The sequence below is a fragment of the Oncorhynchus mykiss genome, unplaced genomic scaffold (genome assembly GCF_013265735.2).
Source record: "Oncorhynchus mykiss isolate Arlee unplaced genomic scaffold, USDA_OmykA_1.1 un_scaffold_222, whole genome shotgun sequence".
In the NCBI taxonomy this organism is placed as follows: Eukaryota; Metazoa; Chordata; class Actinopteri; order Salmoniformes; family Salmonidae; genus Oncorhynchus; species Oncorhynchus mykiss.
The window spans coordinates 316,235-335,919 of NW_023493691.1; the positions used below are offsets into that span (position 1 = coordinate 316,235).

Here is a 19,685-nt window from a genome sequence, read left to right on the forward strand (position 1 = left end):
CCACATATCACAGTAAATACATTTCCCCTCAATTAGTCAGTGCTAAATTATTATTATTTGTATTTGGGGGGGGGGGGGGTACTCTTTAAAGACGTAGCTGTTTCAGACCTTTTCGGGCAGATGGGCAGATGGGACTCTGCTGTCCTAGCATCAGAGGGAAGCTGGTGCCACCATTGTGGTGCCAGGACAGAGAAGTGCTTTGACTGGGCTGAGAGGGAGCTTGACCTCCTGTAGCAGTGGGACGGCCATGAGATCAGAGGTGGCAGAACTGAGTGCTCGGGTTGGGATACAGGGTTTGAGCCTGAAAGTAGAGATGGGGCAGTTCCTCTTGCTGCACCGTAATTAAGCACCATTGTCTTGTAGTGGATGTGAGCTTTGACTGGAAGCCAGTGGAATGTACGGAGGAGCAGGATGACCTGAGGGATCTTGGGAAGGTTAAACACCCAGACGGACTGCAGTGTTCTAGATAAGTTCAGTGGAGACCCATCATTCAGGGCAGGTGAGCCACCTGTTGTGAGCCCCACAGTTTTAGCGATAAAACAGTGTGAAATAAATGATTTGTTTGCAAACAATGTTAAAAAACATATAATTGAGTTATTAATAAAGCTGCATACAAACATGGACTCTTTTTTTTTGTTTTCTTGAGTAAGGCAGCTCCAAAATGCAGGTCTTCAGCTTTCTGTGGAAGTGGGGCAAGCCCGCAGAAAATAGGGAGCTTTGCGCCGTGACTGGCTCAGTGTTCTGTCATTCATGGGGACAATACGTCACTTCCAAGTCTAAGGGTAGAAATTGAAAATTCAAGCCCCTTGGGTGCTGCCTTGAGAAGTGCCCATCCAAGAAGGCTTAAGGTCATTGTCCACAGATAGAATAACTTCAAATCATGTGATATCTACAGTCGCTTTGATTGGACTGATCATGTCAGCATCATACTTTCAACATCTGAGCTAGCAGTCATCATCATGAATCAAGTTGACAGTCTACTGGCAAATCCTTTTTAATCTTTGTCATATGAAGAGAAATAATGAGAAATTATAGATAAAATGTGTCGGTGCTCATCGGTCATTGGACATAAACATTACACAACAAATTGCAAATTCAACAATGAGTGGTTTGGAAGGAATCAGTGGCAAACTGCAAGCATTGCAAAGCAATCATTAGTCTACTATTCAGTGGAGTGGCTCTGTGGTCCCAAGTCTAAGATTAAGGGGCTCTTTTCCTAGTTTAAAACTGTAAACATTCAACATTGGCCATGCTGTCAATGAAGCTTGATTTGTGCCACGCTCAAATCAACTTAACTCGGTACTGCAAAATCTGACTTGTGTGAGTTCAAAACAACTGGGGACTTGGGGAAAAACAAGCTATGACTGAGAAAATATGTTTTGAACTTTCATCCAACTCAGAATTGTAAATTGGGAACTCGGGCCTCTTTCTACAGCTACGACCTGAAAATCACTGACGTCATCATTTTTTTCCTGAGTTCCCAGTTGTCTTGAAAGCACCATAAATCCAGAGAATGCCAGACTTTGATGAAGTTTGATGACAAAATAAACCCACGAAGGACCGCCGCGCCACCTTCCTGTTCGAGTGAGCACAGCACAACAAGGTGAGTCCAAAAATGTCTTGTTTGCTTCTGCATAAATGATGTAACATGCCAGGGAGATGTGTGTACTGTAGCTAAGAAAGTAATACCAAGTGTATGTTGTGTAGTAAGATGTTAGTAGCCCATGTGCCTCACCCTAATATTTTGGTCTTGTTTCACCTCTTAATTTTGCCTACTGTTCTGACTTGGTGGTTCACATGAAGCTTATAACATGTTTTTGAGAAATGTAATATTGTACGAATTTTCATTGTCTGCATATATGCCCTTTTATTTATCCTACGGTTCTGACTTGGCGTACAGGGAGAACACTGTAAGAACAGCCCATGTTCTGAATTCTGTCGCTGTACATTTCAAAAGTGCTGAACAAATAGTTATATTGACTACGTCCATCCTAGCTCGCTCATTAATGTCTTAATCGAAATTATGGATTGCCTCTTGTCTGCTTGTCGTCCCCTTATGCCATAGTTTGTACATCTCAAATGTCAGTAGAAACCACGTTTGTTTAAGTAAGTCAACCATGTTACTTTAAAAGACAGTAAATGAGGCTGAATGAACTGTTTCGTTGCCAGACATGGTTCCGCTGATAGGCAGGTGTAGCAGTGGTAAATTGTTGGGACTATGCTGTTTGGTCAGCTTTATGTAACAGTTTGTGTTACAATTAATTTATTGTTTAGTAATGTGTTGTGTAGTGGATTTGCTGGCATGCATCCCACTTTTTAAAAGTTTTTATTTAATCTTTATTTAACTAGTCAAGTCAGTTAAGAACAAATTATTATATACAATGACGGCCTACCCCGGCAAAACCCAGACGATGCTGGGCCAAATGTGTGCTTCCCTATGGCACTCCCAATCACGGTCAGATGTGATATAGCATGGCTTCGAACCAGGGACTGTAGTTATGCCTCTTGCACTGAGATGCAGTTCCTTAGACCGCTGCGCCACTCGGGAGCCCATGAAAGGTTTGCTCCCAATGTAAAGCAGGAGTTTGACGGCACAAGCAGGGAGCCCATTCAACAGAGATTTGAGAAATGTGTTGGTACTCTTATCCAGATTTGTTCCTCGCCACAAACCTGTCTCGAAGCTCGACAGACAATTTCTTCGTCCTCATTGCTTGGTTTTTGCTCTGACATGCACTGTCAACTGTGGAACCTTATATCGACAGGTGTGATCCTTTTCCAATCATGTCCAATCATTTGAATTTGCCACAGGTGGACTCCAGTCAAGTTGTAGAACCATCTAAAGGATGATCAATGGAAACAGGATGCACTTGAGCTCACTTTGCAAAAATCGCTGAAGTTGGAGACTTTCATCTCCCTCGCCAACTTTAAACATCTGCTATCTGAGCAGCTAACCGATCGCTGCAGCTGTACATAGTCCATCGGTAAATAGACCACCCAATTTAACTACCTCATCCCCATACTGTTTTTTATTTATTTACTTTTCTGCTCATTTGCACACCAATATCTCTACCTGTACATGACCATCTGATCATTTATCACTCCAGTGTTAATCTGCTAAATTTTTATTATTCGCCTACCTCCTCATGCCTTTTGCACACAATGTATATAGACTCTTTATTTAAAAAAATATATATACTGTGTTATTGACTTGTTTATTGTTTACTCCATGTGTAACTCTGTGTTGTTGTCTGTTCACACTGCTATGCTTTATCTTGGCCAGGTCGCAGTTGTAAATGAGAACTTGTTCTCAACTAGCCTACCTGGTAAGGCTAGTTGGGTGGCGCAGTTAGGCTACCCGGGTGGCGCAGTGGTTAAGGGCGCTGTACTGCAGCGCCAGCTGCGCCACAAGAGAGGGAGGGTTTGGCCGGTAGGGAAATCCTTGTCTCATCGCGCACCAGCGACTCCTGTGGCGGGCCGGGCGCAGTGCGCGCTAGCCAAGGTTGCCAGGTGCACGGTGTTTCCTTCCTCCTTCTTCCTCAACGGTGTTTCCTTCCGGGTTGGATGGCGCTGTGTTAAGAAGCAGTGCGGCTTGGTTGGGTTGTGTATCGGAGGACGCATGATTTTCAACCTTCGTCTCTCCCGAGCCCGTACGGGAGTTGTAGCGATGAGACAAGATAGTAGCTACTAAAAACAATTGGCTACCACGAAATTGGGGAGAAAAAGGGGTAAAATTCACAAAAAAATAAAGGTGAAATAAAAAAATGAGGTTTAACATTATGAGGTATTGTGTTTATATTGACGAGGGAAAAATGTCTAAAAACCTGTTTTCGGTTTAACATTATGAGGTATTGTGTTTATATTGACGAGGGAAAAATGTCTAAAAACCTGTTTTCGGTTTAACATTATGAGGTATTGTGTTTATATTGACGAGGGAAAAATGTCTAAAAACCTGTTTTCGGTTTAACATTATGAGGTATTGTGTTTATATTGACGAGGGAAAAATGTCTAAAAACCTGTTTTCGGTTTAACATTATGAGGTATTGTGTTTATATTGACGAGGGAAAAATGTCTAAAAACCTGTTTTCGGTTTAACATTATGAGGTATTGTGTTTATATTGACGAGGGAAAAATGTCTAAAAACCTGTTTTCGGTTTATCATTATGAGGTATTGTGTTTATATTGACGAGGGAAAAATGTCTAAAAACCTGTTTTCGGTTTATCATTATGAGGTATTGTGTTTATATTGACGAGGGAAAAATGTCTAAAAACCTGTTTTCGGTTTATCATTATGAGGTATTGTGTTTATATTGACGAGGGAAAAATGTCTAAAAACCTGTTTTCGGTTTATCATTATGAGGTATTGTGTTTATATTGACGAGGGAAAAATGTCTAAAAACCTGTTTTCGGTTTAACATTATGAGGTATTGTGTTTATATTGACGAGGGAAAAATGTATGTAATACATTTTCAAATAAGTAACGTAACAAAATTTGGAAAAAGTCAATGATTATCGCCCTGTATATGATTCAAACTACAGATGTAAGGTTCTGAAGTGGTAAACACAATGGCATAATGGAAAATACATGTCCAATGGTTATCTCTGTATTAGTATTATCCACATTAAAACAACTAGGTAGAGCAGAGAGGACAGAGCATGTGGCTTTGTAACACACCTTGGTAGAGCAGTGGTTGTCTCTATTAGTATTCTCTCTATATTAGTATTACCAACATTAAAACACCTAGGTAGAGCAGTGGTTGTCTGTATTAGTATTATCGCTATATTAGTATTACCAACATTAAAACACCTAGGTAGAGCAGTGGTTGTCTGTATTAGTATTATCGCTATATTAGTATTACCAACATTAAAACACCTAGGTAGAGCAGTGGTTATCTCTATTAGTATTATCTCTATATTACTATTACCAACATTAAAACACCTAGGTAGAGCAGTGGTTATCTCTATTAGTATTCTCTCTATATTAGTATTACCAACATTAAAACATCTAGGTAGAGCAGTGGTTATCTCTATTAGTATTATCTCTATATTACTATTACCAACATTAAAACACCTAGGTAGAGCAGTGGTTGTCTGTATTAGTATTATCTCTATATTAGTATTACCAACATTAAAACACCTAGGTAGAGCAGTGGTTATCTCTATTAGTATTATCTATATATTAGTATTACCAACATTAAAACACCTAGGTAGGGCAGTGGTTCTCTCTGAATTAGTATTATCTCTGTATTACCCACATTAAAACACCTAGGTAGAGCAGAGAGGACAGAGCATGTGGCTTTGCAACACACAGGTGTTTCATCTCCACACTGGGATGATTTTAACAGTGCAACGCCACACAGGCCTCATGCCTCTCAGGTAGGAGGGTACCAGAAATAAATGAATAAAAAACACAAAACTAATGAAGGAGCACACAGGGCCACAGCACTTCAGGAACACAGTCACCAACAATATGTCCCTGGCGACAATACTTTCAACTGGCTCAGATCGCTGTTACAGTACAGCACCACCAAATTCCATTTATTAAGTAACCATCTGTCTTATGGAACCATAATGTAACATATCACACTATTTTGAGAGTCCCGGATTTATATTTACTATGTTACATGGAGTCTATGAGACGAGGCTGCTCCTTAACCTACATTATAAACACGCAGATCAAGAGGTGTGTTTTCCCTTCAGCATCTGCATGTGGCATAATCTCACCCACCTCACATCATGAATCTAAAATAGTTAACTTTGGCTGTGAGTGATGGGAAAAAAATCTGACTAAGGAAATTACTTGAATAATTCAATGGATGTTTTGTTTACACATTTGATGAGTAATTTGTCTTGTTTAATTAAAAAAAGAAATTGACTTCGCTATGGGGCCGTCAATGGGAATTGGGCCATTATTCAGCTGAACTGCAGTACCGAAAATGCCCTCTGAGCACAGTGGAAAGCATGCGTGTAGACTGGAAGCCTGGCCCCTTGATCCGAGAAGGATGTAATTGCAGACCGCAATTAGGGGCGTTCTCTGATATCGGGTGTTTCATGATATCAAGTTTACACCAATTGATGCTCCCCATTGGTCCGTGGCCGTTTCTTTTGTGTTGGGTACAACAGTTGTTGAGAACTGTAGAATTGTAGCTATGCCTAACCTTAACCTTTTTCCTAACCTTAATCTCAGTCTCATAACCACCGTTAATTATCATAACCTGCCACATTCGTTATCCAATCCTGCATGGTAAACAAATCCCTAACCCTCACCCTTTTCCTAACCTTAACCTCAGTCTCCTAACCTCCACTTTAATTATCCTAACCTGTTATGTATGCTTTGTGCCTAGTTAAATAAATAAATAAATATATATATATATATATATATAGATTTATATATATATATATATATATATATTTTTTTTTTCACCAATAGTCTCCATCAGTTTCATAACACCGAAACTGACCAATTATATCAGGGAACATCCACATCAATAAACTACAGTAGTTCTCCTACTGGGAGGCGCGGAAACAGTTTAAAGAGCGATTGGTGCTGAGGAAGCTATGGCAGTGGATGCCCCGCAGCCTGTTGAGATTCATAATGTCGTTTACCAGTTGAAGAATACCGAATGTAAATATTAATTGTACGTTCGGCTGAAAGGTTTTTGGGAGTTCAGGAATTAACATTGGAAGCATTGCAGGCAGTGGTTAAAAAGTACCCAATTGTCATACTTGAGTTAAAGTAAAGATACTTGAGTCAAGGAAAAGGTGAAAGCCACCCAGTAAAATACTACTTGAGTAAAAGTCTAAAAGTATTTGGTTTGACATATACATAAGTATCAAAGGTAAAAGTATAAATAATTTCAAATTCATTATATTTAGCGAAATAGACAGCACGCTTTTCTTGTAGTTTAAATGTACGGATAGTCAGGGGCACACTCCAACACAGACATGGCGTGCGTTTCTAAATTCGCTCTGGCTATATACTCCAATTTCAGAGCACTCTGGTCTGAGTGCCAGAGGGCAGAATAATTGATGAAAAAGGAACGCTCAACACCCCTTGAATACGGCCGGTGTCAGTAAACGTCGGCAAAAAAAAAAAAAGCGTAATTAAATTGTTGCGTGTAGCACAGTTAAAGTCACCAATGCTCTGGATAACATGAACACAGCCTAACCAGCTCTGCTAAGGCGAGTAAAATGGTCAGAGTTCGCTCATTTGTAGTGGAAGTAGCTAGCAAGCTAGCCAATGCTAACCAGTTATCTTGGATGCTTGACTGCCGTTGTGAGGTCAGAACGCTTGAATCAACCCTCCTCCTCCGCCAGTGTGGCTCCGAGAGCGATATGAACTGACAATCTGACAACCCTCAGCTCACTCTGATACCCCCAAAAACTCCTGACACAGTACTTAAAATATTTGTACCTAAGTACTTTACATCACTGATTGCAGGGAATACTGACTGAAGATGTTCCTCCCTACGAGGCCCATGAGACTGTGTAGGGATGTGATTTGAATAGGACTGTGACTGAACGAGTGGGATGTTGTTATTTATCTATTTATGTATTTGGTTTTGACGTCGTTGTTCCCCCTCCCCTTTTCCGTAAAGGAAATGTATTTTCTTCTACAGTTTACTAACCTTACAGTAGGTGGCGGCAGACACGTTATATTTGTGTAAATGTCAGTATACCAGAGAAGAAGATGACGCTGTTATATTGTCGAGGTGGGGAACAGGAAGTTCCAGGTCGAAACGACAGAACTGTGCTGTTGTGTCGATAGTGGTTGTGTCCGTTTCAAATGTATCATTGTAGGTATGTAATAGCATGTTTAAACTTTCTAATGTCCAAAGAATATATAACATGCTAGGTAACAAATCCGTTTCACGCCTGGTAATGGTTTTAATTGTATGTGTTATTTTGGAGTCTAACCGAGTGAGTGAAGAACGTGATTAAAAACGATTTTACAAGTCACATAACTAGACTTTGGGTTTATCTGAGTCTATGTACATATTGTCGTCAGTCATTTCATAAAGATTCAATTTATTTAAGTTCGTTTTTACATGATCTCGGTTTTGGGTAAAATGTTTATGAGCTGGTAAATAGCCTCGTCCGAAGCATCCTGTTCTCGCGAGTTTACATGCACTGTTTCGTTAATGTAAGATCGCGAGACCTGGATGGTTCAGACGAGGCAAGTCAAATGGCGGCTTCAACGGTTTCGGTCGTCTTTCTAGGAGTTTGCTCGTGGTGAAATGGCGACATGAGGCTGTGTGATCGAGTGTCAAAATAGAGGGAGGCTAACTGGAGTTATCCTGCACCATTTGGAGAGAGAGGCCAACTGCATGGAATGGCGTCGATTAATGTGGATGAATCGGAGCACGTATCAAACTCATTCCATGGAGGACCAAGTGTCTGGGTGTTTTCGCTCCACACCTGTACTTGATTAATGAATTAAGGTCACTATTTAGAAAGGAACTCCCCTCATCTGATTGTCTAGGTTTTATTTGAAAGGAAAACCTGATGAGATTTGGCCATCAATAGAATGAGTTTGACACCCCTGAAACGATGGAAATTGAGAGTTTGAGAAGCAACAGCTGTGCTGGAATGCGATCAATGTGGGGGACAGTTGTGATGATATGGAGCGGGAGGATGAGGGCCTAGTATGTGAATGTTCTCTGTAGTGGGAAGACATAGGAAGAACATAGATAATGATACTGGAAGCAGAGGCCCATGTAGTATAGTAACTACAGGCCCACGGTAGGGAGCTAGAGTAATAATGTGTTAGAGTGGAAAGTTGGGATGGTGTTTGAGGTGACCACAGGGCCTCGTTTACACCCTGATTAACCAAGGCCATAAAAAGAGGTGTAGTTAAACTGGGTAAATGAGAACTTGTTCTGAACGAGCCTACCTGGTTAAATAAAGGTGAAATTGAAAGTGGTAGATTGTTAATCTTGTGCTGGTCAGGTTCAGCAAGGGAAGATTCTTCAAATGGAAAATCATAATGGGACAAAGCTCAGAAGCCATGAACCTGGAGCTGATGCTACATTGAAGGGAGTAATAATCTCTGAGGTCCCAATATCTATGTCCATGGATGATATTGTTAAAGACCATGTGAAGGGAGACAGTGGTTGAAGCCTAAAGGTTGATCAGTAGGAAAGAGGGTTAAAGAAGTCACATCAGTGCTGTACAGAAACCCAGCCTAAAACAACAAACAGCAAGCAATGCAGGTGTAGAAGCACAGTGGCTAGGAAAAACTCCCATGAAAGGCCAGAATCTAGGAAGAATCCTTGAGAGGAACCAGGCTATGAGGGGTGGCCAGTCCTCTTCTGGCTGTGCTGGGTGGAGATTATAACAGAACATGGCCAAGATGTTCAAATGTTCATAAATGACCAGCAGGGTCAAATAATAATAATCACAGTGGATGTCGAGGGTGCAACAGGTCAGCACCTCAGGAGTAAATGTCAGTTGGCTTTTCATTGCCGATCATTGAGAGTATCTCTACCGCTCCTGCTGTCTCTAGAGAGTTGGAAACAGCAGGTCTGGGACAGGTAGCACGTCCGGTGAACAGGTCAGGGTTCCATAGCAGAACAGTTGAAACTGGATCAGCAACAGTGAATCATCACAGTGTTTTTAAATGCCAAAGAATGGGACATGTAGCTGTTGAGTGAAAAGATGTGCCAAGTGTGGTGGGGAACATGATTACGGTGAATGTTGGAGCAATGTGACTGTTAAGTGTTGCAATTGTGTGGAGGACAAAGAGCAGCATTTGGTGGATGCCAGGTGCAGAGAGATGCTCAGAGATATAGAATCTGTCTTGATGTATCATATGCAGAGGCTGTAAGACAGACTGGTGGAACTACAGTGCAGACCGATGGAGCTTCCATGGCTGGTCCTGTAGTAAGAGGACCTACTGTCAGAACTGGTCTTTCTACTAGTCCTGACATGGTTTCGAGGCCTGTTCAGAAATATTGCGCCCATAAATGCACTGTGACAAAGGATGCTTTAATAGTGAATAAAATGTACTTCATAGCTTTCATTGGTAAGGTTATCAACAACTTGGATTGTGTAAAGCAGAAATACCAGGTTTAAAGTTATCTTGTAAACTGCAGCAGAGTTGTTGGGGGTAACAGATGTTACTGTCGGTATGGTTTTTGATAAGCTGGATAATCTGGGGGTGGATTGTCTCAGCATGATATAAACCCCAATGTTTGCAAACATAGAAAGGGATCTATTGATATAGTTTATTGGGGGGTGTGGGAGGGTTATTGGGGAAGGGGAGGGTGTGGTAGGAGTTAATAGGGATTTCTTGTTTTATTTTCTTAGTACTGAATTAGACAGACATGGACCTTAAAGGTTTGTTTGTGGACCTCCATGATACCATAGGAGGTCTGCATCAACGGACTTCAGTGCAGGTAGTGCCTCATCAGAGAGAGAACATTTCAGTTGGTCTACAGTTCTGAAGCTGAATGTAATGATTATCAGTTCTTTACATGTGTACTAATATTCAGACACATTCAGTTGTTTCTATATTTATCTATAATTCAGGGTTTTCACACTGGGCTTCAAGTAAATAAATATTAGTGGCTGAAAAGTCCTTGAATTTGACTTGCCACTGTACGAACCCTGATAATTCTTAATATGGTGTGAACGGGAAATACAATTGGTTTTTGTGAGTGAAATAATACAGTGAAGACAAGGTTATTCAGGAAAATAGTACATAGTGCTGCCTGAAACATACTGCAACCTTGTACTAAATGGTTTTTGAGTCATTTATGCATTTATGTGAATTTAGGAAATCTACTATAGATTAAGTGTATTTATGTTGTGCAATTTAAAATGTGTACTTTGTGTCTAACATGAATGAATGTTTTGTCAAGGATTATCTACCCGATCTACTGAAATGAGATAATTGAACATGAAAAACAAGAAAATATTTTTACAGAATAAAGTGCCAGAACTGTCAAGAAAATAACTTTTGTGTCCGTTTGTCTTTATTACTACAGACCGACTCAGATTAAGTCTGAGGCCGTTAACATCAACAGTGAGGACAAACCCAGCCTTCCTCTCTCCTTCCACACTGAGTTCAAACCTACAGTCACTGGGTCCTGATTGTGACAGTGGAGCCCAGTTTGCTCTGCAGGATCCAGAGATGACATCAGTGAAGCTGGAAGACTGCAGTCAAACACTGGAGCTGAATGTCAACATTAAAGATGAAGAAGAGGAGGAGAAGATTAGGACAACTGTTAGTCATGGTAAAAGCTGGTTCTATCTAGAAGTTATCTTCATAAATTAGACCTCCATAAGTTAGGACCAGTCTATTGCTAGGTCTAATTCTGTAATTCTAACATCACGCATTCCTGAACAACTCAAGACTTCACAGCGAAGCAATTTAAAAAAAAAACTTGTATCGCCTGCCTTTCCCCACACATTGTCTCAAAAACATTGAAAATGTTTAATACCCTCAATCACCAAGTTAGGCATTCCTCATTTCAAAATAGGCCAAGGCATCATCACTGTCAATATTGAATTATAATTCTTCACGTTTTACCAGTGAAATGACCAAGCTGCGTCTGCATGCCAATCGTTTGATCTCAATCAATTTCATGGGAATATGCATTTAAATCTTCTTGAAATACTGTTTGGTTAGCAAATTAGAGTAGATGGTGTTAAATTATTTAGACTTCCTGTATTTAGTTTTAATCAAAGCACATTATGCTTAATCGCTCGCTGTTGAGTTTGGGACGATTCAACAAACCATTCTAAAACCTCCTAAGAAAATAGGTGTTGTTTTTGTTGTAACAGTAATGTTATGCTATAATCTTTGGTGATGTGGACTGCTAATTAATCATTAGGTGATCGTCCAAGACATTGATCTAACTTTACTAAAAAACACCATTGTGGCGGCTCATCGCTCTTGCAGCAATACACACCTGCAGTCTGCTGCACCGAACTAGTGATTGATGCTCACCTAGCCTACTCTTTTGTCTCGTTCAACATTTGGTGAGGCAGAAACGAGAGAACATGTTGTTTTCATGAAAATCTGGGAATATTTGGCCAAGGAAACATTTCTGGTTGGTCTCAAGGAATGTCACACAGGGAAACTTTTTAAAACGGGATTGAGAGAAGTAGCAGCTAATGCTCATGTAGAGCCTAACTATTATTATTAACCTTTATTTTACTACGCAACGATTGGAGAAGTGTTGAACATAACCAGTGGACTGTCACATCCTGATGATTTATATCTGATACATATATATTTAATATTTTTATATATCAAGTTGTCGAAACATCTCAATGATGATCAATGGAAACAGGATGCACCTGAGCTCAATTCAAAAGTTTGGGGTCACTTAATCTACCCATGGTGTCCGATTTAAAAAGTGATTTACAGCGAAAGCACAACATGTTAGGTCATAGCCAAGTCAAAAAAAACACAGCCATTTTTCCGTTCCGTTTGTATCATTGTAGGTATGTAATAGCATGTTTAAACTTTCTAATGTCGAAAGAATATATAACATGCTAGGTAACAAATCCGTTTCACGCCTGGTAATGGTTTTAATTGTATGTGTTATTTTGGAGTCTAACCGAGTGAGTGAAGAACGTGATTAAAAACGATTTTACAAGTCACATAACTAGACTTTGGGTTTATCTGAGTGTATGTACATATTTTCGTCAAAGTCATTTCATTAAGATTCCACTTATTTGAGGTCGTTTTTACATGTTCTTGGTTTTGTGTAAAATGTTTATGAGCTGGTAAATAGCCTCGTCCGAACCATCCTGTTCTCGCGAGTTTACATACACTGTTTCGTTAATGTAAGCTCGCGAGATCAGGATGATTCGGACGAGGCAAGTCAAATGGCGGCTTCAACGGTTTCGGTCGTCTTTCTAGGAGTTTGCTCGTGGTGAAATGGCGACATGAGGCTGCGTGATGAAGTGTCAAAATAGAGGGAAGCTAACTGAAGTTATCCTTCACCATTTGGAGAGAGAGGCCAACTGCATGGAATGGCGTCGATTAATGAGGATGAATCGGTGCACGTATCAAACCCATTCCACGGAGGACCAAGTGTCTGCGGGTTTTCGCTCCACCCTTGTACTTGATTAATGAATTAAGGTCACTAATTAGAAAGGAACTCCCCTCATCTGATTGTCTAGGTTTGAATTGAAAGGAAAAAAGGAACACCTGGTGAGAATTGGCCCTCAATGGAATGAGTTTTGCACCAATGAAACAATGGAAATGGAGAGTTTGAGAAGCAACAGCTGTGTTGGAATGCGATCAATGTGGGGGACAGTTGTGATGATATGGAGCGGGAGGATGAGGGCCTAGTATGTGAATGGTCTGTAGTGGGAAGACATAGGAAGAACCGAGATAATGATACTGGAAGCAGGGGCGCATGTAGTATAGTAACTACAGGCCCAAGGTAGGGAGCTAGAGTAATAATGTGGAAAGTTGGGATGGTGTTTGAGGAGACCACAGGGCCTCATTTACACCCTGATTAACCAAGGCCATAAAAAGAGGTGAAGTTAAACTGGGATGCAGCTGTGTAAATGAGAACTTGTTCTGAACTAGCCTACCTGGTTAAATAAAGGTGAAATAAAATATTGAAAATGGTAGATTGTTAATATCTTGTGCTGGTCAGGTTCAGCAAGGGAAGATTCTTCAAATGGGAAATCATAATGGGACGAAGCTCAGAAGCCATGACCCTGGAGTTTATGCTAAATTGAAGGGAGTAAAAATCTCTGCGGTCCCAATATCTATGTCCATGGATGATATTGTTAAAGACCATGTGATGGGAGACAGTGGTTGAAGCCTAAAGGTTGATCAGTAGGAAATAGGGTTAAAGAAGTCACAAAGTGCTGTACAGAAACGCAGCCTAAAACCCCAAACAGGAAGCAATGCAGGTGTTGAAGCACAGTGGCTAGGAAAAACTCCCTAGAAAGGCCAGAACCAAGGAAGAAACCTAGAGAGGATCCAGGCTTTGAGGGGTGGAGATATTCATAGATTACCAGCAGGGTCAAATAATAATGGTGGTTGTCGAGGGTGCAACAGGTCAGCACCTCAGGAGTAAATGTCAGTTGGCTTTTCATTGCCGATCATTGAGAGTTTCTCTTCTGCTCCTGCTGTCTCTAGAGAGTTGGAAACAGCAGGTCTGGGACAGGTAGCACATCTGGTGAACAGGTCAGGGTTCCATGACAGCAGGCAGAACAGTTGAAACTGGATCAGCAACGGTGAATCATCACAGTATATTTAAATGCCAAAGAATTGGACATGTAGCTGTTGAGTGAAAAGATGTGCCAAGTGTGGTGGGGAACTTGATTACGCTGAATGTTGGAGCAATGTGACAGTTAAGTGTTGCAATTGTGTGGAGGACAAAGAGCAGCATTTGGTGGATGCCAGGTGCAGAGAGATGCTCAGAGATATAGAATCTGTCTTGATGTATCATATGCAGAGGCTGTAAGACAGACTGGTGGAACTACAGTGCAGACTGATGGAGCTTCCATGGCTGGTCCCGTAGTAAGAGGACCCACTGTCAGACTGATAGAGCTTCCATGGCTGGTCCCGTGGTAAGAGGACCTACTGTCAGACTGATGGAGCTTCCATGGCTGGTCCTGTAGTAAGAGGACCTACTGTCAGACTGATGGAGCTTCCATGGCTGGTCCCGTAGTAAGAGGACCTACTGTCAGACTGATGGAGCTTCCATGGCTGGTCCCGTAGTAAGAGGACCTACTGTCAAAACTGGTCTTTCTACTAGTCCTGACATGGTTTCGAGGCCTGTTCATCTTGTGCCCATAAATATGCTGTGACAAAGGATACTTTAATATTGAATAAAATGTACTTCATAGCATTCATTGGTGAGGTTATCAGCAACTTGGATTGTGTAAAGCAGAAATACCAGGTTTAAAGTTATCTTGTAAACTGCAGCAGAGTTGTTGGGGGTAACAGATGTTACTGTCGGTATGGTTTTTGATAAACTGGATAACCTGGGGGTGGATTGTCTCAGCATGATAAAAACCCCAATGTTTGCAAACACAGAAAGCGATCTATTGATATAGTTTATTGGGGGGTGTGGAAGGGGAGGGTGTGGTAGAAGTTAGTAGGGATTTCTTGTTTTATTTTCTTAGTACTGAATTAGACAGACATGGACCTTAAAGGTTTGTTTGTGGACCTCCATGATACCATAGGAGGTCTGCATCAACGGACTTCAGTGCAGGTAGTGCCTCATCAGAGAGAAAACATTTCAGTTGCTCTACAGTTCTGAAGCTGAATGTAATGATTATCAGTTCTTTACATATGTACTATTATTCAGACACATTCAGTTGTTTCTATATTTATCTATAATTCAGGGTTTTCACATGGGGCTTCAAGTAAATAAATATTAGTGCTTGAAAGTCTTTGAATTTGACTTGCCACTGTACGACCCCTGATAATTCTTAATATGGTGTGAATGGGAAATACATTTGGTTTTTGTGAGTGAAATAATACAGTGAAGACAAGGTTATTCATAAAATAGTACATAGTGCTGCCTGAAATATACTGCAACCTTGTACTAAATGGTTGTTGAGTCATTTATGCATTTATGTGAATTTAGAAAATCTACTATAGATTAAGTGCACTTATGTTGTGCAATTTAAAATGTGTACTTTGTGTCTAATGTGAATGAATGTTTTGTCAGGGATTATCTACCTGATCTACTGAAATTAGATAATTGAACAAGATAAACAAGAAAATATTTTTATAGAATAAAGTGCCAGAACTGTCAAGAAAATAACTTTTGTGTCCGTTTGTCTTTATTACTACAGACAGACTCAGATTAAGTCTGAGGCCGGTAACATCAACAGTGAGGACAAACCAATCCTGTCACTCTCCTTCCACACTGAGTCCAAACCTACAGTCACTGGGTCCTGATTGTGACAGTGGAGCCCAGTTTGCTCTGCAGGATCCAGAGATGACATCAGTGAAGCTGGAAGACTGCAGTCAAACACTGAAGCTGAATGTCATCATTAAAGATGAAGAAGAGGAGGAGGAGATTGGTACATCTGTTAGTCATGGTAAGAGCTGGTTCTATAAGTTAACTTCATAAATTAGACCTCCATAAGTTATGACCAGTCTATTGCTAGGTTGAATTCTGTAATTCTGACATCACGCATCCCTGAACAACTCAAGACTTCACAGTGAAGCAAAAACAATTTAAACTTGTAACTCCTGTCTTTGCCCACACATTGTCTCAAGAACGTTGAAAATGTTTAATACCCTCAATCACCAAGTTAGGCATACCTAATTTCAAAATAGGCCAAGGCATCATGACTGTCAATATTGAATTATAATTCTTCACGTTTTACCAGTGAAATGACCAAGCTGCGTCTGCATGCCAATCGTTTTTATCTCAATCAGTTTCATGGGAATATGCATTTAAATCTTCTTGAATTACTGTTTGGTGAGCAAATTAGAGCAGATGGTGTTAAATTATTTTGACTTCCTGTATTTTGTTTTAATCAAAGCACATTCTGCCTAATGGCGCGCTGTTGAGTTTGGGACGATTCAGCAAACCATCCTAAAATCTCGTAAGAAATTAGTTTTTTGTTGTAACAGTAATGTTGTGCTATAATATTTGGTGATGTGGACTACTAATTAATCATTAGGTGATCGTCCAAGACATTGATCTGACTTTACTAAACAAACACCATTGTGGCAGCTCATCGCTCTTGCAAGCGCTACACCCCTGCAGTCTGCTGCACCAAACTAGCGATTGATGCTCACCTAGCCTACTCTTTTGTCTCGTTCAACATTTGGTGATGCAGAAATGAGAGAACATGTTGTTTTTATGACAATCTGGGAATATTTGGCCAAGGAAACATTTCTGGTTGGTCTCAAGGAATGTCACACAGGGAGACTTTTTAAAACGGGATTGAGAGAAGTAGCAGCTAATGCTCATGGAGAGCCTAACTATTATTATTAACCTTTATTTAACTAGGCAACGATTGGAGAAGTGTTGAACATAACCAGTGGACTGTCACATCCTGATGATTTATATCTGATACATATATATTTAATATTTTTATATATCAAATTGTCGAAACATCTCAATGATGATCAATGGAAACAGGATGCACCTGAGCTCAATTCAAAAGTTTGGGGTCACTTAATCTACCCATGGTGTCCGATTTAAAAAGTCATTTACAGTGAAAGCACAACATGTTAGGTCATAGCCAAGTCAAAAAAACACAGCCATTTTTCCGTTCCGTTTGTATCATTGTAGGTATGTAATAGCATGTTTAAACTTTCTAATGTCGAGAGAATATATAACATGCTAGGTAACAAATCCGTTTCACGCCTGGTAATGGTTTTAATTGTATGTGTTATTTTGGAGTCTAACCGAGTTAGTGAAGAACATGATTTAAAAACGATTTTACAAGTCACATAACTAGACTTTGGGTTTATCTGAGTGTATGTACATATTTTCGTCAAAGTCATTTCATTAAGATTCCACTTATTTGAGGTCGTTTTTACATGTTCTTGGTTTTGTGTAAAATGTTTATGAGCTGGTAAATAGCCTTGTCCAAACCATCCTGTTCTCGCGAGTTTACATACACTGTTTCGTCAATGTAAGCTCGCGAGATCAGGATGATTCGGACGAGGCAAGTCAAATGGCGGCTTCAACGGTTTCGGTCGTCTTTCTAGGAGTTTGCTCGTGGTGAAATGGCGACATGAGGCTGCGTGATGAAGTGTCAAAATAGAGGGAAGCTAACTGAAGTTATCCTTCACCATTTGGAGAGACAGGCCAACTGCATGGAATGGCGTCGATTAATGAGGATGAATCGGTGCACGTATCAAACCCATTCCACGGAGGACCAAGTGTCTGCGGGTTTTCGCTCCACCCTTGTACTTGATTAATGAATTAAGGTCACTAATTAGAAAGGAACTCCCCTCATCTGATTGTCTAGGTTTTAATTGAAAGGAAAAAAGGAACACCTGGTGAGAATTGGCCCTCAATGGAATGAGTTTTGCACCAATGAAACAATGGAAATGGAGAGTTTGAGAAGCAACAGCTGTGTTGGAATGCGATCAATGTGGGGGACAGTTGTGATGATATGGAGCGGGAGGATGAGGGCCTAGTATGTGAATGGTCTGTAGTGGGAAGACATAGGAAGAACCGAGATAATGATACTGGAAGCAGGGGCGCATGTAGTATAGTAACTAGAGGCCCAAGGTAGGGAGCTAGAGTAATAATGTGGAAAGTTGGGATGGTGTTTGAGGAGACCACAGGGCCTCATTTACACCCTGATTAACCAAGGCCATAAAAAGAGGTGAAGTTAAACTGGGCCGCATCTGTGTAAATGAGAACTTGTTCTGAACTAGCCTACCTGGTTAAATAAAGGTGAAATAAAACATTGAAAGTGGTAGATTGTTAATATCTTGTACTAGTCAGGTTCAGCAAGGGAAGATTCTTCAAATGGGAAATCATAATGGGACGAAGCTCAGAAGCCATGACCCTGGAGTTTATGCTACATTGAAGGGAGTAATAATCTCTGAGGTCCCAATATCTATGTCCATGGATGATATTGTTAAAGAACATGTGAAGGGGGACAGAGTGGTTGAAGCCTAAAGGTTGATCAGTAGGAAAGAGGGTTAAAGAAGTCACAAAGTGATGTACAGAAATGCAGCCTAAAACCCCAAACAGCAAGCAATGCAGGTGTTGAAGCACAGTGGCTAGGAAAAACTCCCTAGAAAGGCCAGAACCAAGGAAGAAACCTAGAGAGGATCCAGGCTTTGAGGGGTGGACAGTCCTCTTCTGGCTGTGCTGGATGGAGATTATAACAGAACATGGCCAAGATGTTCCAATGTTCATAGATGACCAAGAGGGTAAAATAATAATAATCACAGTGGATGTCGAGGGTGCGACAGGTCAGCACCTCAGGAGTAAATGTCAGTTGGCTTTTCATTGCCGATCAGTGAGAGTTTCTCTTCTGCTCCTGCTGTCTCTAGAGAGTTGGAAACAGCAGGTCTGGGACAGGTAGCACGTCTGGTGAACAGGTCAGGGTTCCGTAGCAGAACAGTTGAAACTGGATCAGCAACGGTGAATCATCACAGTGTTTTTAAATGCCAAAGAATGGGACATGTAGCTGTTGAGTGAAAATATGTGCCAAGTGTGGTGGGGAACTTGATTATGCTGAATGTTGGAGCAATGTGACAGTTAAGTGTTGCAATTGTGTGGAGGACAAAGAGCAGCATTTGGTGGATGCCAGGTGCAGAGAGATGCTCAGAGATATAGAATCTGTCTTGATGTATCATATGCAGAGGCTGTAAGACAGACTGGTGGAACTACAGTGCAGACTGATGGAGCTTCCATGGCTGGTCCCGTAGTAAGAGGACCTACTGTCAGACTGATGGAGCTGGTCCCGTAGTAAGAGGACCTACTGTCAGAACTGGTCTTTCTACTAGTCCTGACATGGTTTCGAGGCCTGTTCATCTTGTGCCCATAAATGCACTATGACAAAGGATACTTTAATATTGAATAAAATGTACTTCATAGCATTCATTGGTAAGGTTATCAGCAACTTGGATTGTGTAAAGCAGAAATACCAGGTTTAAAGTTATCTTGTAAACTGCAGCAGAGTTGTTGGGGGTAACAGATGTTACTGTCGGTATGGTTTTTGATAAGATGGATAACCTGGGGGTGGATTGTCTCAGCATGATAAAAACCCCA

The 19,685-nt window shown here is 40.7% G+C and overlaps 2 protein-coding genes across 3 annotated transcripts in view; one reads left to right on the forward strand and one right to left on the reverse strand.

The window, feature by feature from the left end:
* LOC110528866 (gastrula zinc finger protein XlCGF17.1-like) overlaps positions 1–19,685 on the reverse strand; it is a 212,827-nt gene that overhangs the window by 119,299 nt on the left and 73,843 nt on the right. The window lies entirely within an intron of this gene.
* The window catches only part of LOC110528884 (zinc finger protein 585A), a 244,943-nt gene continuing 236,346 nt past the window's right edge, over positions 11,089–19,685 (forward strand). Inside the window, exons 1-2 of the mRNA XM_036973112.1 lie at positions 11,089–11,234; positions 15,781–16,029. Coding sequence (XP_036829007.1) covers positions 11,132–11,234; positions 15,781–16,029 — 352 coding nt within the window. The 5' untranslated portion in view covers positions 11,089–11,131. The remainder of the gene's footprint in view (positions 11,235–15,780; positions 16,030–19,685) is intronic.